At 44.3% G+C, this 26,447-nt stretch overlaps 1 protein-coding gene across 1 annotated transcript in view; it reads left to right on the forward strand.

Moving 5' to 3' along the window:
- The first annotated feature begins 4,123 nt into the window (after positions 1-4,123).
- Positions 4,124-26,447, forward strand: part of CDK2 (cyclin dependent kinase 2) — a 32,136-nt gene continuing 9,812 nt past the window's right edge. Inside the window, exons 1-4 of the mRNA XM_048490897.1 lie at positions 4,124-4,523; positions 16,397-16,474; positions 18,193-18,316; positions 19,989-20,159. Coding sequence (XP_048346854.1) covers positions 4,408-4,523; positions 16,397-16,474; positions 18,193-18,316; positions 19,989-20,159 — 489 coding nt within the window. The 5' untranslated portion in view covers positions 4,124-4,407. The remainder of the gene's footprint in view (positions 4,524-16,396; positions 16,475-18,192; positions 18,317-19,988; positions 20,160-26,447) is intronic.

The raw sequence follows: 26,447 nt of genomic DNA on the forward strand, positions 1-26,447 counted from the left end.
TGAGGTGCTACCTGTCTCTGAGACAAGGTATAGTAGGGTTGTATATTCCTCCACCTCAGTTTTGACAAAGGCAGTGTATAAAAATGAATGATAAATCTCATGTTAATTTGGGACTATAGTCTAATGTGGAAGCATACAATTTTCTTGACCACCGCGCCTCAACTGACCGTACATCTTTTTTACTGAGACCGAGTATAGATCACTTTCTGGAACTGAGAGGTACTGTTTTGTGATAGTTCCAAACCTACCACAAGGGTAGAATGTCAAAGTCTGCTGCTGTTCTGCCCCTTGGCCTGTGGCCAACACTGTTCCCCAAGGTTCAATCTTTCCCCCCATATTTTTCAACGCCTATGTACATCTCCTGGGATAAGTCAGCTGCCACCAATATCCAAATGACACTTAGCTCTGTCTAATGCTATCAGCAGACCCCAGAGAAAGTGAAAACTGTGAACAGCTACCATGTTTCCCCGAATATAAGACAGTGTCTTATATTAATTTTTGCTCCCAAAGATGTGCTATGTCTTATTTTCAGGGGATGTCTTATATTTCTGTATTCTGTTCGTCAGGCATGCTTCCAAACAAAAACTTTGCTACGTCTTACTTTTGGGGGATGCCTTATATTTCGCACTTCAGCAAAACCTCTACTACGTCTTATTTTCCGGGGATGTCTTATATTCGGGGAAACAGGGTATCTAGAGCAGCAGTTCTCAACCTGTGGGTCGCGACCCCTTTGGGGGTCGAACGACCCTTTCACAGGGGTCACCTAAGACTCTCTGCATCAATGTTCTCCATCTGTAAAATGGATAAATGTTAGGGTTGGGGGTCACCACAACATGAGGAACTGTATTAAAGGGTCGCGGCATTAGGAAGGTTGAGAACCACTGATCTAGAGGCAGTTTGGGCATGGATGAGGGCTAATAAGCTTAAATTGAATCTTTAAACTGAATCCGGGGGAGGGCGGTATATAAATATAACCAATAAATAAATACAAAATGGAAGTGTTGCTGGTGGCAGAAAGTCTGGCTCAGAAAATGAGTTCTACTGTTCTGGATCAGGTTGCAGTCCACCTAAAGCAGTGATGGCGAACCTTTTTGAGACCAAGTGCCCAAATTGTAACCCAAACCCCACTTATTTATCACAAAGTGCCAACCAGGCAATTTAACCTGAATGCTGAGGTTTTAGTTTAGAAAAAAACGGTTGGCTCCCTCTTTCTCCGCCCCACCCGCTCGAGAAGGGGCCAGCCTGCTCTAGCCTCCAGCAAGTCCTGCACGCACCGCTCTGTGCCTCTCTAGCATCTCTGCCTCCTCTGCACACCCCCCCCCTTGGGCAGCAGCCACCCAGAGCACAGGCACCAGGCCCGTCATCCGATTCCTCCCTGATCACCGCGGTGTGCACGTCGTGCTCAGTGGCCCAGGCCAGCCTAGATGTGTGTGTGTGTGTGTGTGATTTTCCGCCCCCCCACATGACGAACTCTGTGTGTGCGTGCCCACAGAGAGGTCTCCGAGTGCCACCTCTGGCACCCGTGCCATAGGTTCGCCATCACTGACCTAAAGGATCAGGTCCATATCTCCTGGATCTGGGTCTCCTGTTGGATAAAAGAGTGGCAGTGGTGGCCAGGGGGTGGGGGTGGTCTTTCACTACTTTTGGCTGATGAGTCAGCAGTTGGCCCTTTGTGAGCAGAGAAGATCTTGCCACTGTGGTGCAAGCCCTGGTAACATCTAGATTAGGGTTACTGCTATGTGCTTTACTTGGGGCTACCTTTGTAGACTGTCTGGAAGCAACAGTTGGTACAGAACGCTGTGGCTACAGCATTGACAGGTAGTTGGCACTAGGGACAATATTGCTCTAGTCTTGTTTCATCTACACTAGCTTCCAATTTGCTTCTGTGCTGGTATTAACTTTTAAAGTCCTATCTGGGTTGGGTTGAACATACTTTAAGGACCACCTCCTCCTGTATGAAGTAAACTGGACACTCTGGTCATTTTCGGAGACCCTGCTTTGGTTGCCCCCACCACCTGAAGCTACATGGGGGGCAACCTGAGAAAGTGCCCCCATGGCACCAAAACTTTAGAACTCCTTTCTCAGAGAGATTTGTCTGTCTCTGGTGGATTTCACCCAGTATAAATATAACATCTTTAGGACATTATAAAAAGCATTTGGGTGAAGAACTTCACACTGCTCTCTTCCCCAAAACAACTTCAGCCCGTTTTGTTCCTCTCAATGCAGGTTTTTCAAAAATCGTGGAACTATCGACCTTCCCCCCCCCCCCACTTGGGCTGAACATGTTTCCTGCCTGCTGAGTGAACACAATACTTTATTTTTCCCACCCAAATCTCTTATTTTTGTTTCCGCCACTCATGCCCGCCATTTTGTGTGCTGCAGCAGATTCTCCGTGAAGATTCCCCATGACAGTTTCCTCTGCTTGCAGCTCATCCCACAGTGCCTGGGTCTTCCTAGACCACAGATGGCGAACGTTTTGGACTCAGCATGTCAAATATTCAGAAAATGCCTAACTTAAGCTGATGTGTCACCCACCCCCCAATAAAAGAGAAGCAATTCTTTAAATAGTCATTCGTTTCAAAAGTACAGTCCAATTATGTGGGTTGCTATGAATTACCGTATATACTCATGTATAAGTTGAGTTTTTCAGCACAATTTTTGTGCTGAAAAAGCCCCCCTCGATTTATACACGAGTCAGCTGTATTTATTTTAAACAATTTTGAACATTTTTAAACATTTTTAAGCGTTTTTAACATTTTTAAACATTTTTAATAATTTTACATCATTTTAACAAATTATATAACTTTAATACTACACATTACATTTGAATAACCATTTTAGCTATCTTACTTATCTCTCCGTAGAGCTGTCATGTTTAAAATTGTTTAAAAACATTAATAAGTTTATGTTTAAAAGTAAGTGTGTATAACAAAAAACTATGATTATTATTATTATTATTTTGAAGAAAATCCATATGGCAATTAAGAAATGTGAAAAAGAGAATTTACGAATTTCTTCTCCTGAGGAAGATATGTACGAAAACGCTTTTTGAAACGCGTGAGGCGTTTGAGAGACTCTAAAGCATTTATAAAGACTGGAGATATTTATTTTGACGCTCTTTGAACCATTATTTTGGCCTTTTGCATATAATATCACACTATATGAATTGTTATAAGAATTTGAATGAGAGACTCTAGATACTTACAGAGACTTAAGATAATTATTTTGATGAATTTGAATCATGACTTTGGTCTATTTTTTTGTTTGTTATACAACACTTTATGAATTATAGTAATAACTTCAGAGATTTATTGGTTTTGCATTTATTTAGTTTCCGCCTTAGTGTGTGACGCGATTCTTGGTTTTTACATATCTATATGTTACACACATTGTTGTATTGTTCTCATTTGTCCAGCCCACAGAAAAACTGGCTTTAGGTTATATGCCCTGAATGTTGTTCATACTTTTCATTATTTGTATTTTTATGTTGCAAGAGTCGTTACAAAGCACGTTGAGGAAAGGCGGAAGGGAAAGAAGAATGTGGGACTTTTCTTAAAGGGCTCCAAACTTCCACCAACAAAACTTGCAAGAGTTGTATGGGGAGGGGGGCAATATTGTGGGGTATATATGTGAGTGTGTGTATATACATATTTTAAAAACCACAATATTGCTGATCCTCCAACTCTTGTAACACACACGTACGTACACACACACACACACGTGTGTGTATGTATGTATGTGTATATATATTAAAAACCACAGTATTAACGATCCCCCCACACTTGCAACACAAACACACATATACGTATGTGTGTATTTAATCTATCTTAAAAACCACAATATTGATCACCCTCCGACACACACATATGTGCATGTATATGTGCGTGTTTATAAATGTATATATAAGTGTAAACAAATCACAATAACGACAACACCACCACCCCTTGCAACTTTTGTTGGTGGAAGTTTCCGGAGCCCTTTAAGAAAACTCCCGCGTTCTTCTTTCCCTCCCGTCTTTCCTCAACGTGTTTCGTAACGTGCGTCGGAACCAATAGGATTGAAGAGGAGGCGAGGCCTAGGGAACGCGGGAAGCGGTTGGGAAGGAGGCGGGGACTCGGAGGCGGCAGCTTTGTTGCAAATCGGGGCTCGCCGCGCGCGGGAAAAGTGGGAGGGGAAGAGGGGGGAAAAGCAACTGCCGGAGAAGGTCCCCAACGTTCCATCCGCGCCGGGCGGCCACGTGGCGACTCTGCCCTTTTGCGGCCGCAGCGTCCACCGACTGGCTCTGCAGCGCTATCGGTGCCCGGCCCGGACTTTGCTCGCCCCTTCTTTCTGCCGCCCTTCTCCTTTCCTGACCTCTCGGGGGTCCCGAAGGCAAGCTGGGATCCGTCGCCGCCCGCTTCTCCTTCCATGGAGAACTTCCAGAAAGTGGAGAAGATCGGGGAGGGGACCTACGGCGTGGTCTATAAGGCCAAGAACAAAGTCACGGGCGAGGTGGTGGCGCTGAAAAAGATCCGCCTGGACACGTGAGTGGACACTCACACAACGACCAATCACACCCCCCCCCCTCCGAAAATCCGGGATGGGGGGTAGCCTCGTTGCTAGAAGGAATAATCAGAGCCTCTTTTTGCATTCGTGCTGCTCCTAGGTTGTTGCAAATGGGTGTTTCCTTGCATGCATTGGCACCAGTGGTTTTGCTCCATGAAACTTCTTCCAAGAATGAATCAGTTTGCTTGGAAGGGGCTGCTATTATTCCATAACCCCCCCCCCCCGCTTGTTATGAATGGCTGGGTGACGAGCAAAGGGACCTGGGAAAAGTGTCCCTGTGTAATCCGAGCTTGGTCCTCCCTCCTGTTTTGCTGGCGGAGTGCCAACGGGCTCAGTGCTGAGACTCAACAGACAATATTTAGCACACCAGCCTATTCCTGTTCTGTTGCTTTGGCTGGGTGATCCGCTGTGGGCAGTGGTGGGATCCAAAAATTTTAATAACAGGTTCCGATGGTGGTGGGATTCAAACAGTGGTGGCAACGCACACATGCACCTCCAGTCCCTATTGGGCAGGGAGGTTGCTTTAGTAACCCTTTCTCGGCACTCAGAAAAAATTAGTAACCACTTCTAGAGAAGAGGTGAGAACTGGTTGGATCCCACCTCTGGCTGTGGGGTAATGCAATATTAAGACTGGACTGGGAGGGGTTTGCTGCCCCTTAGTAGAGCACATGCTTTGGCCCCATAGCTCCATAGGTTTAGTTTTTGTCATCAGACTTCAGGGAGATGCCAGTCGGAGCGTGCAACCCTAATTCCAGTGGACCACTGTCGCTTGATCTAGTGTAAAATCATGAAGTGTGTGTTTTCAAATCCCTTGCTCAGTTGCCTTGGACATTATTATCCTTCAGCCCAGGCTACTTTGTGAGGGGGGGTGGTCACCCAGAGCTCCTTATAGGAAGGGGAAGGTGTAAACATGGTACATGAATTATAGTGGCCTTGCATCCCAAGCACAGTCAAGTGATGGCTTAGAATCACAGAGTTGGAAGGGGCCGTGCAAGCCATCTAAACCAGGGGCTGGTGGGAATCATAGTCCATGAACATCTGGGGCACCAGAGTTGGACACCCCTGATCTAGTCCAACCCACTGTTCAATGCAGGATCAAAGCATCCCAAACCAGTGTTTGTCCAGCTGCTGCTTAAAGACTGCCAGTGAAGGGGGCCCAACTTCCCTTACACCAGGCAGCTGATTCCACTGTTGCACAACTCTTACTGTAAAAAAAAAAATCCTAATACCGTGCTCGTATTTTCCACCCATAATTTAGACTCATTATTGAGTGTCCTATCCTCTGCTGCTAACAGGAACAGCTCCCGGTCCTCTCCTAAATGAGAGCTTTTCAAATACTTAGAGCAGTTATGTCCCACTTCAGTCTCCTGATCTCCAAACTGAACATTCCCAAATCCCTCAGCCTTTCCGTGTAGGGCTTGATCTCCCAGCCCCAATCATCCTTGTCTCTCTCCTCTGCCCTGCTCCATTCTGGCCACATCCTTTTTGGCATGAGGCCTCCAGACCTCACCTGACCAATCCAATGTACAGTGGGACTATGACATCTTGCGATTTGGATGTTATGCCCCTGTTGATATACCCCAAGATCGCATTAGCCTTTTTTGTCGCTGCATCACATTGGCATCTCATATTTAATTTACTGTTCACCTGTACCCCAAGATCTTGTTCTCACGCACTGCTGTTCAGTAGTGTGTGCTCCCCCTCCCCAATCCACTGTATGTTTGAGCTCTGTTAACTTGTGAGAGGGGGTCCATTCTCTCCCTGCCACCCTCTAGCCCTTGTTGAAATCCTAAGGAAAGGATTTGGTGGCTGCGATGATGATGGTAGATTTCACAGCTGCCAGATCTTTAGCTGGTTGTTGGCCTTCATTACAATTCGAGCCTCACCCAGAGGCCTAGGAAGTTATAATGTGTCAGATTATTATTATTAATAATAATAATAACAATAATAATAATAATTCAATTTCTTAAGCGCTCTACCCCCGAAGGGCTCAGAGCGGTGTACATGTAAAAAAAAGAATAATATAATAAAACCCAATGCACAAGACAATCGAACAATCATTAAAAACCATGGAATCCATTAATTAAAATAGCAGCAGTATGACCCCATTTTAGCAGCCTCACGATGTGGCAACACAGCAATACAGACCGAAAAAACCAATGCAAAACCAAACCAAAACTCTAAACTAAAAGTATGTCCAACAAGCAGTTCCAATAAACTATTTGAAAGACTTCTTGAAGTTGTGAAAAATGAGCCAGTCTCAAGTTTCCAAGAAAACTGGAGCTACATTTTGCTGTTGAGTAGGAAGATGATCTTTCCCATGAACCCACCATACACCCTTGGAAGCAGTTTAAAGATAGGGAATTTCTGCTGTGACAAGCTGGAGCTAACACTTTGCAAGAAAGGAGGCTCTGGGATCATAAGGCCCCAGTGAAGATCTTCACTTACATTCTGGGACTATTTAAGGCAGAAGTGTCCAGATTAGATCTGCCTGCATGCTGTGTTTTTACAATATGATGATTTTCCTTAAGTGGCGATGCCAGGGTGCCTCAGGGCAGGGTGCTGGAGGAGTTTAAGCACGTAGACAGCTGCCCAGAATAGGCGGTACCAAAAACAGAATGGGGCCCTTGTGGCGGGGCTCTGAAAAAAGGAATCCCAGGGCTGCTTGGCTTGCAAAGAAGAGAGGCTATCTTCATGCTTGCTGCATAGAAAGGCAACTGATTTTCCTTGGATAGAGAGTTCTCTACCCTAATCACCACAGCCAAGAAAACGTGCTCCCCCCTGTATTTTTCTCTCCCATTTGAACGGGGCCACTTGGCACACTATCTGTATTGCTTAATAAACCCTGTTCAAAGGAGAGCCATAATGCTCGCCAGGTTTAATGTTATGCCTTCTGCCTTGTTACATGGCAGATTTAATAAGCAAGAAAAGGCTAAAAGACTGTGCCCATGTAACGATGGCTCAGTTGAATCTCTGGCCCACCAATTACTTCACTGTCTCAGATTCAAGGAAATCAGATCCAAGTATGTGAATCTCACTCCTTTACATTTACCCGATCTCCCCGATTTATTTAGATTACACTACTTGTTGGACAACCCTTATCCTTCTCTCTGTATGATAGTGGCAGACTTTCTCCTGGAAATTACTAAATGCCAGTAGATTTCCTTCGTCCTAACATGTATATCCTGTATTGTATATGCTTTTTAATCTGTTTTTATTATTGTTGTACTGCTGTCTATGCCAATAAAGGCTTGCTTCTCAACTGATTTTCTGGCTGTGGGTTGGGCTGCAGTAGAAAATTGGGCACGGTCGGTGCCAGACTGGAACTTAGCTTTCCCGGCGCTGGGCATCACAAGCTGCTTGGGAACCTCTTGCATCGTCTTGAATCTCCTCCGTCATTCGGTGGTTTGGATTGTAGGCTGAAGAGGAGAACAGCTCTAACCATGTGCAGAGTGACTTTCTCTTTGTCGCGGGGCCATTACTGCCAGTTTGTATATAGACCTGAAATCAGGGTCTAGCCAAGGATGCTCAAAGCCTTTTCCCAGTGAACTTCAGCATGCACTGTTGGCGAGAGATAGCCTCCTTGTAAAGATCGGATAGCTCTGCTCCCCATTATATTTGCCCATTGTAGGTTATCTAAGCAAAGCCTTCCTCCTCTGTTGTTGTTTTATGGGGTGTGGAAAAGTCGCCTGATGTTGGGACATTACACAGCAAAGCAAGGGCTGCATATATTTGGGAAGTCTGGGCTAGCTAGACTTTCTCACACCCTCAAGTAAATAAGTATAAGGAGTACATGGGCAGCTCATTATGCCATTCTAAAATAGAAGCTGCAGCTATTGAATTCCTTGTGTGTGGTGGTGGAAATGCCCTCTGCATATTCCCAGAAGCAAGCTGTTCTTCATTATTGCATGTCACCGCAGTTAGTTTAGAGGCTGCTGAGCCCTACGTCTACTTATATTGTAGTGGAACTAACATTTGTATTGGCAAAATCTACCCACCCAATTTCTCAGTCTGATATTGATAAGTTGACTTGAAGGGCCAATCTGCACAATTTTTAAAAATATGTTTGCTCTGGGGAAGTTGGATCCAGCTCACTGTCCTTGCAGCCACACAGAAGCTGCAGGAAACATCATTGTTGAGATCTTCAGGGGACTGATTCAGTTTGGCCCTTACCACATAAGGGAGACTTTTGCAGCCCATATGCCATTTTCCTGGGCCAGAATGGCTCCATTAGGGGTTACATAGTGGTGTGCCACTAATGGGGACATGGGATATCCCATATCCCCAGACACACAGCGTTTCGTCATAGGGGGAGGCCCGCCAGGCAACGACTGTGTCCCCATGCCTGGCCTCTCCTGCAGCATGGTGACCCAGCCAGCACCTGGCAGCTCCCCCTGTACCGGGGGGGCCACTCATCGGCCACAGGTCCACTCACGTCCCCCTTCCTGCTGCAGCACCTGCCCAGGCTGCCTGCCTCTGAGTCCTGGCCTCCCTGCAGGCCGGGGGAGGGGCTCAGCAGCCCAGGCGGGTGCCATAGCAACTGCCCCCCGCCCTCCCTGCTGGCTCCCAAAAGTGGGGTGTGGGGAGCCAGTCATGCCCCCGGGTGCCATTTAGGCCCGGTACACCACTAGAGTTATGTGCGTAATTTTGGAGTTGTTCAAGCACCCGTTTTATGTTAGTCTGGTACTTGTTGCACTTAATGTTTCACCCAATCTATGGCTGGTATCATCATCTCGCCGTGACATGCTTCTGAAGCAGCCAACCATAGCAAAAACTATCCAACCACAGCCCTGGAAACTCACAACAGCCAGTTGATTCTGGCCGTGAAAGCCTTCGACATTACACTGTATAGTGAATTCTACTTTTTTAAAAAAATATTGTATAATGTGATCCCAAAAACAAAGAAACACAAAGTAGCTACACAGCTGTTTGTAGTGGATGGAAGTGTGTGAATCTAGAAATAGGTAGTATTTTCTGTTAACAAGAAGTTGTTCTCCTGGAGGCGGGGAACATCTTGCTGGGTGGTTTCCCAACCCTTCCTCAGGGAGGCAGGATCTTGAATTCTGTCACTTCCTGTGGTGGGCTTGGGGAGCCATCTTCCTCCCCAGTATTTTTCCTCCCCTCAACAGGGAGAGCAGCCTTTTTCAGCGAGCTCCTGGACAGGAGCACCCTTGTTCCTTTCTTTTTCCCTTCCTAGCTTCTACTTTTCAGCGTCTCTTTCCTTTTTTCCTCCCCCATCCGAGCCGGGGCTCAGGAGGAGAAAAGGAAACTCCAGCCGTTTTTAAATTTCGCGCCCTTTTCTTTGGCGCCACAATTATTGGCCCTCTTGTGCCAAAAAAGATTGCGGTTGAAAAATACAGGATCTGTTTCATAGTGTTGGAATCAATGAGGACGTGGTACTGGTGTTGCTAATAGACTAATTAGCTGAAATGTGTCTTCAGAAACAAGTTGGCCCATTGAAAGAGTTGTGTGACATTGTCAACATGATGTGCAGTAGCTTTTTTTCAGTTGTGCTTGATGCTTATGTTGGTTGCAGGAGAGGAAACTGAGTCTGCTGGCATTACGCAGCTTTGCAAGACCATTTGTGCTGTGTTATGCCTCCCCGCTTTTTTCTTTTGATTTTTTAAACCACGAGACCTTGAAGTTGTGAATGTGGTTTTGAAAGCCTGGAATCACATCCCCAGTCTTGCTCAGCGAAGGAATCAGTACATTGAAAGTAGAACTCTTGTGTGTTAATGAGAAGCATAGGAAAGCTATTGACTTGTATTGTTAGAACTGGATACAAGGAAACAGGCAAAGCATTAGATCTGTCAGGCAAACCCACCCCCCTTCCTTCTCAGGCACACACATGCACATACTTCTGTGGGAAGCTTTTGGGAAAGCCCTCACATGCACACTATCTCCATTGGTATGAGATAACAGGATGAGACCCCTTCGCGATACTTTGCACCTCTCACCACTCCCATGAAGCTGCAGGAACATAAGACTACCTACCGGTAGTACATAAGAACATAAGAACATAAGAACTAGCCTGCTGGATCAGACCACAGTCCATCTAGTCCAGCATTCTGCTACTCGCAGTGGCCCACCAGGTGCCTTTGGGAGCTCACATGCAGGATGTGAAAGCAATGGCCTGCTGCTGCTGCTGCTGCTCCTGAGCACCTGGTCTGCTAAGGCATTTGCAATCTGAGATCAAGGAGGATCAATGATTGGCAGGGCCATAGATTGATTCTCCTCCATAAATCTGTCCAAGCCCTTTTAAAGCTATCCAGGTTAGTGGCCATCACCACCTCCCAGGCAGCATACCCCAAACACCAATCACACGCTATGCGGAAATTTTTATTAGTCCTAATTCTTCCCCCCAGCATTTTCAATGAATGCCCCCCTGGTTCTAGTATTGTGAGAAAGAGAGAAAAATTCTCTGTCCACATTTTCTACCCCATGCATACTTTTATAGACTTCAATCATATCCCCCTCAGACGCCTCCCTCTCCAACCAAAGAGTCCCAAACGCTGCAGCCTCCTCATAAGGAAGGTGCTCCAGTCCCTCAATCATCCCTCGCGTATTTCTTCTGCACTTCTTTTTCTATCTCTTCTCGGGAGCATCCTTTTTGAGGATGTGGTGACCAGAACTGAACACAGTACTCCAAGTGCGTCGCATTCACTGCTTTATATAAATGCATGACAATCCTTTGCAGTTTTATTATCAACTCCTTTCCTACTTATCCCCAGCATAGAGTTTTGCCTTTTTTTACAGCTGCCATGCATTGAGTTGACATTCCCATGGAACTATCAACTAAGACTTCTAAATCCCTTTCCTGGTTCAGACTGATAGCACTGACCCCTGTAGCGCAGTATGTGAAGTTTGGATTTTTGCCCTCATGTGCATCACTCTTACATTTAGCTACATTGAACTGCATTTGCCATTTCTAGCCCACTCACCTAATTTTATCAAGGTCCGCTTTGGAGCTCTCAAGAATCCTTTTGTGGTTCTTACCAATCTCTACATAATTTGGTATCATCTGCAAACTTGGCCACCACACTACCCACCCCTACTTCCAGGTCATTTATGAATAAGTTAAAGAGCACTGGTCCCAAAACGGATCCTTGGGGGGACACCACTCCCGACATCTCTCCATTGTGAGAACTCCCATTTATACCCACCCTTTGTTTCCTGTTCCTCAAACTTTCAGTTTTAATCCATAGGAGGATTCTCCTCTATTCCTTCATTGCTGAGTTTTCAACAGTCTCTGGTGAGGAACTTTGTCAAAAGCCTTTTGGAAATCCAAGTAGACACGTCCACTGGTTCCCCCTTATCCACATGTCTGTTTACACCCTCAAAGAACTCTAGTAAGTTTTGTAAGACAGGACTTGCTCTCTACAAAAAAAGTTTCATGCTGACTCTTCCTCAGCAGGTCTTGCTTTTCTACATGTTTACACAATTTTTATCTTTTAATGATAGATTCTACCACTTTACCAGGAACACATGTCAAACTGACTGGCTCTGTAATTTCCCTCGGTCCCCCTAGACTTTTCTTAAAAGATTGGTGTGACATTGGCCATCTTCTCCAGTCTTCAGGGATGGAGCCTTGATTTCAGGGATAAGTTGCATATTAATGAGAACATCAGCAATTTCATGCTTGAGCTCTTTAAGAACTCTTAGATGAATGCAATCTGGGCCAGGGGATTTGGTACATTTCTATTTATCAATGGCTGCCAGGAACTTCTTCCTTGTCTACCACTAACTTCGCTAGTTCCTCAGATTCACCTCCTAAGAAGCTCGGTTCAGGTGCAGGAATTTTTTCTCACTCTCCTCTGGGTGAAGACAGATGCAAAGAATTCATTCAGCTTCTCTGCAATCTCCCTGTCATCTTTAGTACACTTTTGTTCCTTCATCATCTAATCCGGACTCCACCGCCTCCCTAGCTGGCTTCCTGCTTTTGATGTACTTGAAGAACTGTTTGTTGCTAGTCTTGATGTTCCTCGCGAGCCATGCGCCTCCTCATAACTTTTGCCCTCCTTACAGCTTAACTTGCTTCTTTTTGCCACCATTTGTGTTCTCTCTCTGGTATTCTTCATCAGCTGTTGGGACTTCCATTTTCTAAAAGACATCTTTTTTTCCTATTACCTCTCAACCTCCCCTTTGTTAACCATGGTGGCTTTCTTTGGACTGGGTTGCCTTTCCTAACCTGTGGAACACATTCTGCCGAGCTTTTTAAGACTGTGTTTTTAAATAACCTCCAAGCACCTTGGACATTTTTGACTCTCTTGATTTTCCCTTTCAGCTTCCTGCGCACTATCCCCCCTCATTCCTTCTTGAAGGCTAATGTAACTACATTAGTAGTTGTTACTTTCATTCGCATGCAGAGTTGCTCGAATCTGGATGCAGTGGCTGTGGTCGCTGTTCCCTATCGGCTCAATAACACTGACTTCCCCGCATCTGTAAGGTCCTGGGTCCTACATATAGAATTAGATCTAGGATCACATCTCCTCTGGTTGGTTCTCTACAACCATCTGCTCTAGTTGGCCACAGTCATTTAGCATATCCAGGGAATGTTCTCCTTTACTGTGACCCTGAACATGCATTTTTCCAGTTTATGTGGGGATAGTTAAAACTCCCATTACCACGCACATTTTACTTCTTTTGTTGGCCTCTAATTTTTTTTTTTCCATCTCAGAATCCCTCTCTTGTGCACTTTCGGTCAGGGGATCTACATAATATATTCCTAATGTTAAACCATGCTTCACCCCTGGTATTGATATCCACAGTGCTTCTGTAGAGGAATCCAGCTCCCCCCCGTATTGTCTATTTTATGACACTATGCCTTCTTTGATGTAGAGGGCCACCCCACCCCAATACGCCTCCCTGTCCTATCCTTCCTGTAGAGAGCCTGGGATAACAAAGCATCCCACTGGTTCTCTTCCCTCATTCCACCATGTCTCTGTGGATGCCCACTATATCAATGTCCTCCTTCAAAAACTCTGTACTCCAGCTCCCCCATTTTAGGTCGAATGCTTCTACTATTAGCATAGAGACACTTGTATACTCTGTCTCTGTCCCTAACCTGATTTCTATGTGTTGCCCTCTAGCCTTTTGTAGACACTATCACTTATCAAGCATTGCTATGCTCCTCGCTTGTATGTGGTTGGATTTAGAAAAAAAACCTCTCTGTGTCTGCATCCCCATGGACTCTGTATTCCTAACCTAAGTCACCTCAGCTCCTGTCAAGCTTTCCCCAAGGATCAGCTTTCTAAAAGCTGTTCTGCCACCTTTTTTAATGTTGAGCCAGCAGCCTGGTTCCTCTTGGTTAAGATGAAGCCCGGCCCCTTTGTACAGGTCACCTTATCCCAAAAGGTTCCCCAGTTCCTGACAAAGCTGAAACCCTCTGCCTTACACCACCTTCCTCATCCACGCATTGAGACCCTGTATCTCCGGCTTTGCCTAGCTCGCCGTGGAACAGGTAGCATTTCGGGAGAATGCGCCACCTTTTGGGGTCCTGAACCTGTTTCAGCAGCCTAAATTTAGCTTCCAGAACCCTCCCGGGCTACATTTCCAATGTCATTGCACTCACTGTGGGACCACCACTGCTGACTCTGGCACCCCAGTTAACTGTCTAACAGCCTATCTAGACTTAATCAATGTACAGTGGAACCTCGGGATTTTCGCTTGGTAACTGGCCCAAAAAAGAATCTATGAAAACCAAAACGATGAAAACCGAGACGTAAACTTCTTTTCCATAGGGAATCAATGTAAATCCAATTAATCTGCCTTAGGCATTCCAAAAAACGTTACCTACATCTTTGTTACCTTTATTACAAAAAACATACCAAAAACACATTTTTGGGTGAATAAACATAGTGTTGAATGCTGAAAACAGTAACAAACAATAACACTAGGACCAGTTTCCAGAGCCAGTGGACCAATGTCGCGACCGAAAGCTGGGTCCAAAGAGGTCTGTTTCTGACACCTCTTTTGGGAGATTTGTGTGTGAAATGGGACAAGACATTGTCATTAAATTAAAACAAGCTGCGGTGACACAGCCTGCAACAGCTTTGTCCGGGTGATTTTTTCTCCACAAAACCCCTGCACCTGACTGCAAAATCGATGAAAACCGAGACAAATTTTTCACTGAAAAAATCGATGAAAACTGAAGGCAATGAAAACCGAGGTTCCACTGTACCAGATAATGTTCCCAGGCTTGAAAGAGCAGGAATTTTTCAGTAGATAGAAATGTGGCAGGACCCAGGCTAAGACATTAGAGGGTCATGACACCTGGCACGTTTCTTTTCTTTTTTCCCCTATTCCCTTCCATCGTCAGTTGTGGTTTGTTGGAAGTGACATTAGTGAGTTTCCACTGTTGAAAGTAGTCTCAATTGTTTATGAGCATTAAAGAATCGTTTTTAAGCGCAGCCTTCATCAAAACCAGCATTCTGTACAGTTTTCAACATGGTAGTTTGATAAAAGAGCATTTATAGCGCGTCGAACGACTATCAGCAAAACTTGTCTCCCCACCGTAACCACATTAGAGCTCTTTTCCCCCCTTTTTCGCCATTTTATGTCAGCTTCCGGAACCTCTGCAGCCGTCACCGTTTGCAGAATTTTTCCGGGCATTTCCTCTGCTTTCAGCTTATCTGAAGGCCATTTCACTGTAAAAAGTTGATGAATAAAGTTCGTTTTTCCAGGCAATCATGCATACATGTAGTTTTTCCCCCCTTTTTGTTGCTGATGTATTAAATGAGAAATCTTCGCATCTAAGACTCGCAGCTGCTCAAAGGGCTGGTCTACCTCCCATTACACAGGAAATAGTGGCAGATGCCTTTACATACTTAGGCGAAATCAGACCCGCGGTTTTCCGAACGCTTCATGGATTCATAATTTCATCAGCCCTTCCTGCCAGCATGGCACCGAGATGCCAATTGGCCATGCTGGCAGGGGCTGATGGGATTTGTAGTCCATGAACATCTGGAGAGCCGCAGGTTGCAGACCCCTGATTTAGATCTTTTGGCGGAAAAGGCTATACAGTGGAACCTCGGTTTTCGCCGGTAATCCGTCCGGCAACTATCGGCGAAAACCGAGGCTACACTGCCTGCGCAGGCACAACGCAAACGGTGCAGCGAAATTACGCAAAAGTTGCCTTGGATTTTGTCAGCAAGGTGAGAAACGGCTGGCGACAATCGGCGAAAACCGAGGTTCCGCTGTAGCTGGAGTGCAGATTACAAGAGCCCTCCCCTCTACTGCATTCAAGTCCAACGATTTTAAGAAACAATATTGTTGGGTCATTACCTAATATTTCCAGGGTTCATGATCATCAGAGTGGGCAAGATGGTAGTTGTGAATCCTGCCAAAGGTTTAGCATACAGACAATTTATATGCAAAGTCTTGGTTACGTTTCTAGTTGAAGCACACAAGCAATGCTAACAACAAGCTAACTTTCAGTGGGAAGTGAGTCTGGTTTTGGCTAATTTCCCCATACTAATCCTGAAATCCCACTCAGCTTGCCTGGCACAACTTCAGGGGTACAGCAGACTCAAATGGGGAGATGGCAAAGTTCATTTCTGCAAGCAATACTCTGCTTGTACCAGATGGAACCCACCCTACTGGCAGAAAAGGCCAAGGTGCCAAGAATTTTACTCTCTAACAGCCAGCCTAACTATAGAGAGAGACTAATTTGGAAGCCCCGGTGCGAATTGGACAAAACTACAGTACAGTATGCCTTTGTTAGATGACTTTTCATATTATGAAGCAACTGCACTAGCTGTCTGTTTGGTTTTTTATCTCTTAGCGTCAACTAAGCAAGGCCTTGGTTAATTCACTCCTGTAGCATAATTTTCTCTTTGCTCTTTGCTTACAGGGAGACGGAAGGGGTTCCAAGCACAGCTATCAGGGAGATCTCCCTACTCAAAGAACTGAACCACCCCAACATTGTCAAGTAAGTGACAGAAGGAGAGTTGGCAGAGAAAGATCCTGGGGAAAGTAGTTAGGGGAATCTCATTTCTTAGAGATTGGGTACGGCGAGTTAAAGTCCATTTTCACAGATCCATCTGTTCAGCTTCTACCTCTCTACGCCTTAACAAAGCCCAGTCTAAATGAGGGGTGGCCTACACATTAGATATTCCCATGGTTTGTCCCTGGGTTTCTCCCAAGGACTTTCAGCCAGATGTCAGCTGCAAGTTCCTCACTGGAAACATGGTTCCTAAGCCCAAAGGGGACCCAATCTGGGTTGAGATGTGGGGAGAAGGTACCACCAGGTACCATTTACCTGAAACAGCCATAGAGGGATAATGTGAAGGATACTAGAGGTATACTAGTCTTGGACGGAGAGGGAGCTATGTGTTTACTATTACGCTACACACGTTTCCCACGGCCATTTCATGTTGGAAAACAGGACCAAGGGGAAAGCTGAAGCCTTTTCCCCCTGTGTGCTACAGTTTTAGAAAGTATAGGGCAGCGGTTTTCAACCTGTGGGTCGCAACCCCTTTGGGGGTCAAACGGCCCTTTCACAGGGGTCGCCTAAGACTCTCTGCATCAGTGTTCTCCATCTGTAAAATGGATAAATGTTAGGGTGGGGGGTCACCACAACAAGAGGAACTGTATTAAAAGGTCATGGCATTAGGAAGGTTGAGAACCACTGGTATAGGGAGTCCCATGAACTTGGGGTTTCATTTCATTTATTAGTTTTATATACCGCCCTCCCCCTGAGGGCTCAGGGCGGTTTACAACAAGATTAAAACATACAGTAAAACATCATTTAAATATTAATTACATAAAAAAACAACCCATTTAAAAATGTGGATGCATGCCTGGCTCCTCCCCCTTTGTGCCCCCGGGAGGCCAGATGGCATGGGAGATGGTTTTAACCAGGCGGGCCAAACGCCCGGCCGAACAGGTGCGTCCTGCAGGCCCCAAGTGGAAACTCTGTAAGCTCCCTCAGGCCCTGATCTCCCTAGGGAGCCTGTTCCACCAGGTAGGGCCAGGGCTGAAAGGCCTCTGCCCTCGGCCGGTGGCCAGCCTGATCATTTTGGGCCAGGGGATCACAGTAGGTCCTCCTCCGAGGAGCGGGAGGGGCTTCACGTAGCACATTATGGGGGGAGAGGCAGTCCCTCAGGTATGCAGGTCCGAGACCGCGAACGGCTTTGAAGGTCAAAACCAACACTTTAAACATAATCCGGAACTCAATCGGCAGCCAGTGCAGATGGTATAGGATCGGTGTAATTCGATCCCTGCTCGAACTGGCAGTAAGCAGCCTGGCTGCTGCATTCTGAATTCTGGTTTGAATTCCCAGTATGAATTTGCAGCTGATGCCTTATGGAAAGCCAGTGGGGAATCTAGGCACATTTTATAGAAAAGCCCAACATTTCATTAATTTCACAGCAGTCACCCTACCCATTCAAGACCTATATCTGATAGCTGCCGACCCCGAATGCATGAAGGAAGAACTGTGACAATCAAAAAAGGCACCAGTTGCCATTCACGCTAATTTGATTAATGCTCTTCTCAGAGATAGTAGGATTTCTTGAACCCCCTGAATCTCCTCCTGGATGATTCAGGCTTTTCTGTTTTTAGGGCATTCGGCACATTTCACTTCGCTGTTTCCTTACCAAACCTCTCTTCTGTTTGTTCTTCTGCCCCCTTTCCTTGATGTTCCAGATTGCTGGATGTGATCCACACAGAGAACAAGCTCTACTTGGTCTTCGAATTTCTGAATCAGGACCTCAAGAAGTTCATGGATTCTTCAACTTCCATCAGTGGTGTAGAGTTGCCCCTTATCAAGGTGACCAACTGCAGAGGGAAAATAAAATGCTTCTTGGGCCCTGGAAATGCCAGCTGCAAGAGCACAAATGTGCTCTTGCAGGCAAAGGCTTCTCCTTTCCCCTGAGCATTGAGCATGGCTTGTGTGCTGAAAGGAATGCACACGCAGGGCTGACTCTGTCTTTGAAGTAAATGAGGAAGTTCTGCAAGAGCTACCGTGAGCCCTTTTAGGCCACCCACGCATGAATGCATATGTCCCATAGATCAGCAGGCATGAATAAAACCTTGATCTGGCTTGCTTTTGAATAACATTCTTATGTGGCTGAGGGTGGGGATCGTGCGGCTTTATGACCTATTTCATCTTGGCCTCCCTTTGTGGACACTCTCAAACTGAGATCTGTGCGACCCTATGGGCTGAAGATCTGGATAGCAATAATAGCTGGGCTTGCGCCCCAGGTTTCTAGTCCTCGTGATTGTGATGAAAAAAAAATGCTTTCAGACAGCTCAAAAACCAAAGGGAAATGTAAAATTTAAAAACCTCAACATTTGACAATAAGCTTAACACAAGAGTGTCCAACTCTGGTACTTCAGATGTTCATGGACTACGATTCCCGTCAGCCCTTCTTATCATGGCCAATTGAAACGCCATCTGACGCTATACGGTTCCTGGTTTTATTATTGTTAATTAGTTGTTTTATGTTATGTTTTTAAGCTGTTTTTATCACTGTTGTCCATTGCCCTGAGCCCCTAGGGCAGTGGTGGCGAACCTTTGGCACTCCAGATGTTATGGACTACAATTCCCATCAGTCCCTGCCAGCATGGCCAATTGGGCCTCTCCGTGGATGTTATGGATTTGCTTACTAAGGATGAGAACATTATGGAACAGGGATGTTCAGGGATGAGGGCCTCTCCAGCCACCTCAACTCACCTGGAGAAGGCCCTCATCAAACTCTAAGGGACAATATGGAAGGCGGGAGAGCTTGAAGAGGCAGGCTGGCTGGGGAAAGGCCAACCAGCCCAGAACCCTTCTGCCATGGCTGAAACCTCTGGTCTTGCCTGATTGTGCTGGAATGCTAACGATGAGCATTGTAGGGCGGTTCTTACCTGATGTTATGGGATTACACTTCAGCCCCTGCCAGCATGGCCAATTGGCTATGCTGGCAGGGGCTGATGGGCATTGTAGTCCATAACATCTGGAGTGCCAAAGGTTCGCCACCACGGCCCTAGGGGGAGGGCAGTTTAGAAAATAATAGTTGTTGTTGTTGTTGTTGTTGTTATTTGGCTATACCAGCAGGGGCTGATGGGAATTGTAGTCCATGAACATCTGAAGCGCCAGAGTTGGACACCACTGAGCGAACACATTTTCTCTAGCCACTTGAGACTTTTGTATGAAGCCATTTAGCATGATTCAGAGTTCTGACGCATGTGACCTAAGTCCTCTCCCATAATTTCATTAATTTTAAAAACGCCATGTTGAAATGAAGATAATGATGGGAGTGGAGTCGGGGTTAATGAATCACCTTCATTAATCTCCTTAAGTGGCTACAGGTGGAAGACTGAGGTGACTTGAGGGTGCTTGGTTTGGTACCTGTCAGCTCTTTATGTTGAGGCTGTGCCTGAAAGACAGCTAGCCTTCTGATTTGTGTGGCTGTGTTCCCAACCCTTTTGCCTCTCTCTCTCTCTCTTCCCATTAGAGCTACCTGTTCCAGCTTCTTCAAGGCCTCGCCTTCTGCCACTCGCATCGTGTGCTCCATCGTGACCTCAAACCACAGAACCTGCTGATCAATGCTGAGGGAGCAATAAAACTGGCTGACTTTGGGCTTGCCCGAGCATTTGGTGTTCCAGTGAGAACCTATACCCATGAGGTGAGCATTTCAAGGTATTACTTCCTATGTGAGTTTTCGTCTGTCATCTGATGGAGGAAACATGGATTTGTAGCATTTTGACATCATAACCAGTGGGATAACCCCTGGGGTCAGACCTATCAGCCATCCCTCCTCCCCGACTGGTCTTTAACCCTTCCTTGTTGCAGGCACCTTGCATTACAGGCCCTATTCACTTGCAGGTCCCGACAGCTCTCCAGTTAGCTTTGTTTCTTGCTCAGCAACTCTGCTTTGTTCTTACATTTGCTTTCCCTCTCTCTGCCTCCCTCTCTCTTGCTCACTCTCACTCGAACCACCTCTCTTTTGTGCCCTCCCCAATTTCTCACCCACCCTTACCCTGTCTCCCAGCCAACCTAGCTCAGCTCAGCGGGGCCTTGCCCCATCTGGAAGCCCCCATTGGCCCGCACGCCGTCAGTCAGGCCAAGCTGGGTCCCAGACTAGCCGCCCATCCCATGGGCATGCTTCCAGATTTAAGTCACTAGGTGGGGTGGTGGGCAGCGTTTCCAGCTAGCTCAGTGGTGGCGAACCTTTGGCACTCCAGATGTTATGGACTACAATGCCCATCAGCCCCTGCCAGCATAGCCAATTGGCCATGCTGGCAGGGGCTGATGGGAATTGTAGTCCATAACATCTGGAGTGCCAAAGGTTCGCCACCACAGAGCTAGCTCATCGTTAGCATTCCAGCACAATCAGGCAAGACCAGAGGTTTCAGCCATGGCAGAAGGGTTCTGGGCTGGTTGGCCTTTCCCCAGCCAGCCTGCCTCTTCAAGCTCTCCCGCCTTCCATATTGTCCCTTAGAGTTTGATGAGGGCCTTCTCCAGGTGAGTTGAGGTGGCTGGAGAGGCCCTCATCCCTGAACATCCCTGTTCCATAATGTTCTCATCCTTAGTACCGAGTTGATTGCCATATCTCCCCAAAGCTGATAAGATGCATGTGATGACACATGGGGTGACTTTAACTCTCTGCCACAACCCATCCTGCCATTTTATTTATTTATTTATTTATTCATTCATTCATTCATTCATTTAATCCTATTTTTATCCTGCCCTTTCCCAAAGGGCTCAGGGTGGGTTACAACCAGAGGTGGGATCCAGCAGGTTCTCACCAGTTCCCGAGAGTGGGTTACTAATTATTTGTGTGTGCCGAGAGGCGGTTGTTAATTGGGTCTGCTTTTCTGTTAGAAATTCCATTAGGTCCAAAAATCATAAAGCCCTGTTGTTTCCTATGTGGCTGGTTAGCGAAGGTAGAAAACGGGATAATTCTCCCTGTTGGGCTGTTTTAAAAACATGTTTTAGAAATATGGTAAAGTTCCTTGTTTAAGGAAAGTATCCTTCTTTTGATTTCTAGAAACAAAACTAAGTATTTGAAAGTATTAAGTATTTGACAGGCAGTCAATTAGAGGAGAAGTAGTTGTTTTTGTTGCCAGTAGACGATAGGACTTGCTATAATGAGTTTATATTATTGGCAGAAAGATACCAGCTGGAAAGTAGGAACTTTTTTTTTACAGTAAGAGTTTTTTACAGTAACAGAGAAATTATTAATACCCCGCCCCAGAATGCCTGGCCACGCCCCCGTCGTGCCCTGCCCAGCCCCATAGGCGCTACGCCACTGTTTGAATCCCACCACCATGGGAACCTGTTACTAAAATTTTTTGATCCCACCACTGGTTACAACAAGTTAAACACCTAGTCTGAGACTGGTTGTTGAGGGTTGGTTGTGTCGGTCGGGTTCAGATCTTGGTTCAGATGCCTGTAGGCATCTTCAGAGATGTATCATAGAGAGCACACTTCTCTCTGTGATACACCTCTGAAGATGCCGGCCACAGATGCCGGCAAAACGTTAGGGACAAGGTCTGCCAGACCACGGCCACACAGTCCAGAAAGCCCACAACGACCAGTTGAGTCCAACTGTGAAAGCCTTTGACAGTACTAGTCTGAGACGTCCAAGTTCTTTTCTGCACTCTGAGAAATAGAATCAGTGCTCAACCTATAGGTTAGAGTGAAGTTCTGTAAGCTGTGCCTTTTTTCATAAATTTGAACGAGCATGTGATTCAGAAGCCATCAGGACTCGTCGCTGAGAAGCTGCGGTTGAGGGAATATCCCACAAGAAAATGAGAGCAAGCTGTGTTTAGCATTCCTGGGAACATAAGCAAGCTAAGCCTGTGAAACAGCGTAGACATTTAAAGTACAGTGGAACCTCAGTTGTCGTTGGTAATCCGTCTGAAAAGAATCGATGAAAACCGAAACCGATGAAAACAGAGGCAAACTTTTCCATAGGAATCAATGTCAATCCAATTAATCCGTTCTAGGCACTCCAAAAAACATACCCAAAACACATTTTTTGGGTGAATAAATATAGTGTTTAATGCTGAAAACAGTAACAAACAATAACACTAGGACCAGCTTCCGAGCCAGTGGATTAATGTCGCACCAGAAAGATGTCCAAATAGGTTTGTTCCTGATGTCTCTTTAAGATTTATCTGAAATGGGGCAAGACATTGGCATTAAACAAGTTGTAGACACGGCCTGAAACAGCTTTGTCCGGTTGATTTTTCTCCACAAACCCCTGCACCTTACTGCAAATCGATGAAAACCAAGACAAATGTTTCACTGAAAAAAATCGATGAAAACTGAAACAGGTGAAAACTGAAGGCAATGAAAACCGAGGTTTCACTGTATTGTTTTTGTTTAGAACTGGAACGTGAAGGTGGTGATCCCGTCCTGTCTTTATATGCTGACGATACCTAAATTAAGATGGTAATATAAGCTTGTGCACTGTAATATTCTGCCTACAGCCCAGATGAAAGGGTGTCTTGCTGGGATTCCTCAAAGCAACGTTTTCTGTGATCACTCCTTGTCAATTTGTTAATTCGTTATCACATGTTTTCTTTTATTGTTCCAAATGCACTTTTGCCAGGGAGCAGTTTCTTGCAAAATGGTTGTTAAAATTTTCTGTCACTTCTGATACCCATCAGTTAAAATTGTTTCTGAGTGGCTGTTGTGAGGCATTGGTGGCTGATGTGGCAAAATTCTTCTTTTCTGTGGCTTTAAAGTCTTGAATATTTTCTTGGTATGTGACTTATGGGCCATTGAGCCTGAATTTTTAAGAAGTGCTTGCAGGTGGTGGGCAGGAAACGACGTGAGTGTAACTGAAGAGTGACTGAAAGTCCCAATGGAAATAATGGATGGGGCATTGCATAACAACAGTGAATTCCTGTTAAATAGCTGTATTAGCAGCTCCTGTTTTGTGTGTCTTGAGTCAACTTAATAATCTATGGAATGGCAGTGGAAATGGCCCGTTTGTGTGAATAATTTTGGGATAATTCTGATTAGACTCGTACATCATGAGTAACTTATTTCAATAGGCTGTGCTAGCTAGAGACGGTAGAACTCTACTGAGGATCCCTGCTTGTTCTCAAACATGGATTTTCTCACTGAAGGAGACAGTCCTGTGGCACACATGTCATTGAGTACAGTGAGATTTACTTCCAAGTAATCATCCCCCCCTCCCTTCGCCCTCTCTGCTCAGCCCTCTCTTGGTTTCTTCATTCTTTCTTGTAATAAGTTAATTTCTAAATAGGCAAGCATTGGGCGGGCTAGAACTCCAAGTAAGTATGGCAGTAAAATGGGCTGTGGTAACTTGATAAGAGAACTGTCAGTTGGAAAGTAGTGATCTAATAGCCCCGGTTGGTGATTTAATTTTTTTAAGGATTTTTATTGATATTTTGCATCGATATGTTTACATGTATTTTAAAACCGTTCATTATGTCCTTAATATCATTTTACCCCCCTTTTTCCCCTCCCTCCCTCCCTCCCTCCATATTTTTCTTCCCTTCTTCAAATGTGCAGCAGCAGTTTCATTCTTTCAACTCTTCTTTTCCATTTATCATCTGTAATTCCAACTTCAATCAACCAGACTGTGAATTCCATCCAAATCATCATCATGTCCATTTGTTTTTCTTGCCATATCCAGTTTCTTGACATTATTCCAAATACCGGTATTTGTCCATATTTTCTTATCTTTCCATCCCAACACTATTACACCATGAACTGCTCTTGTCATTATTTTAAACAATGACCTCTGTCTTTGTTCTATTTCTTTATTATCAATTATTCCTAGAAGTAATAGGTGTACATTTATCCTTAATCGTACCTTTACATATTTTTCTATATACGGCAAGAGAAGTTTCCACATTTGTTTAACCTCTTCACATTCCATCCACATATGAAGATATTTAGCATTTTTATCCCCACAATGCCAGCACTTTGGACTGAGTCCTTTTATCATATATGCCAATTGTTTTGGGGTTCTGTACCATTTTAACATTAATTTTTTCTCCAATTCTGCATACTTCTCAATTTTTATCTTGTTTATATTATCTATCATTTTTTGGATAGTATCTTTATCTTTTACCCCATCTTGTTTCCATTTATCCGAGATGGCTCTTACTATGAATTCTTTATCGTCAACCATAAATTTATATATATATCTCCCAAAATTCTTCCTGCCATCTTATATTTAATTACACACCAACCAGTTATCTAAACCTCCCAGTTCTGTAAGTGTTGACAACAATATTATTTCACCTCTTTCATTATACAAATTAGCTACTATATTTATACCTTTTCTTTGTAGAGATCTTATCGCATTTCTCCCCTCTTTACCGATCATGCTCCCCAGTGGCACCGTGTCCAGTATTCCTGGCTTCCATTTACCTTTCCATTTCTCCCAAATTTCTAATATGACTTTTCTGGCTCCAATTAATTTTTGTTTTTCCATTTTTAAATAATTTGTATATATCCCAGAACAGCCTATCATCTCATTTATCTCATTTTCAAATTTGATCCATCTTTCACTTTTGGTTTCTTGAATTCCCATTTAACTTTTTATTTGGAAAGCCTCATAATACTCTTGTAATTTCAGGATCTCCCAGCCCATAAGTTTCTTTGATGTATATACTATTTTATTCATTATTCTTGGCCTTTTTTGATTAAACACCCAAGATTTAATTTTGTTATCCCAAACTTCAAACTGCTTCTTTTTAATCTCTATAGGTAAAGTGCGGAATAGGTAAAACATTTTTGGAATTACACACATTTTTAATTCCATTATTCTTCTTGTGATGGATAAGTTCTTCTCTTGCCATTCTTTTAGTTGCTTCTCAATTTTCTGCCACATTGTTTCGTAATTATATTTGAACATCTTCTCCTTTCTGTTTGTTAAAGTTATATCTAAATATTTTATTCTCTTCTTCACCAGTTCCTTTCCTAATGTTTTCTTTTCTATATTTATTCCCAAAATTTCTGTTTTGTCTATATTTACCTGCAACCCTGAGTATTTCTGAAAATCTTTTAATATTATTTTCAATTCGTTCAACATTTCCACTGGGTTAATTGTTATTAATAATATAACATCAGCAAATAAGTTTAACCTTATTTCTTCTTGATTAATTTTATACCCATTAATTCTTCCATTATTTCTTATCCTATCTGCTAAGTATTCCATTGCGACTACAAATAATGATGGTGATAGAGGGCATCCTTGTTTAACTCCTCCTTCTATCTTTACTTCCTCTGACCAGCCATCATTTATTCGGATCTTTGCTTTACTATTCCTATACATTTATTTTATTATCTCTATTATACCATTCCCGAACCCAAATTTTCCCATTATTTGAAATAAGTAATCATGGCTTACTGTATCAAATGCTTTATACACATCTAGCTTTATTATAGCATTTTTTTTCCCGTGTTCCATCACATTTAGAACATTCCTCAGAGGGTGACTGATATCTCTTCCTCTTACAAATCCATATTGATCCTGTCCTATTATCTTTGGTAATATTGTCTTTATTCTGTTAGATATTATTTTGGCAAATATTTTATAGTCCTGATTTAATAAACTTATTGGTCTGTATGACTCCACTTGTTCTGATTTACGCCCTGGTTTTAGAATAGTTATTATTTCCGTATCTCCGGTACTTTCTGGCCTTTTAATATTTTATTGAATAATATTTATAATTCCGGAATTAATAATTCCGCCATTTCCTTATAATATTCACCTGTAAAGCCATCTAAACCTGGAGATTTATTATTTTTTACCGGTTGGTGATTTGATATCCCATTTTCCATTGTTGATAGTTGGGGAGAAAAATAATGATTTTTAAAGAATATTTGTTGGGGTAGCAGAGGAAGGAAGCTTGTGACCTCTAATCAGCTTGTGACCTCAACTTGGAAAAGGTCTGTGACGCTAGTTAAGATCCTTTTCCCA

This window comes from Sphaerodactylus townsendi, linkage group LG03, assembly GCF_021028975.2.
Source record: "Sphaerodactylus townsendi isolate TG3544 linkage group LG03, MPM_Stown_v2.3, whole genome shotgun sequence".
Classification (NCBI taxonomy): domain Eukaryota; kingdom Metazoa; phylum Chordata; class Lepidosauria; order Squamata; family Sphaerodactylidae; genus Sphaerodactylus; species Sphaerodactylus townsendi.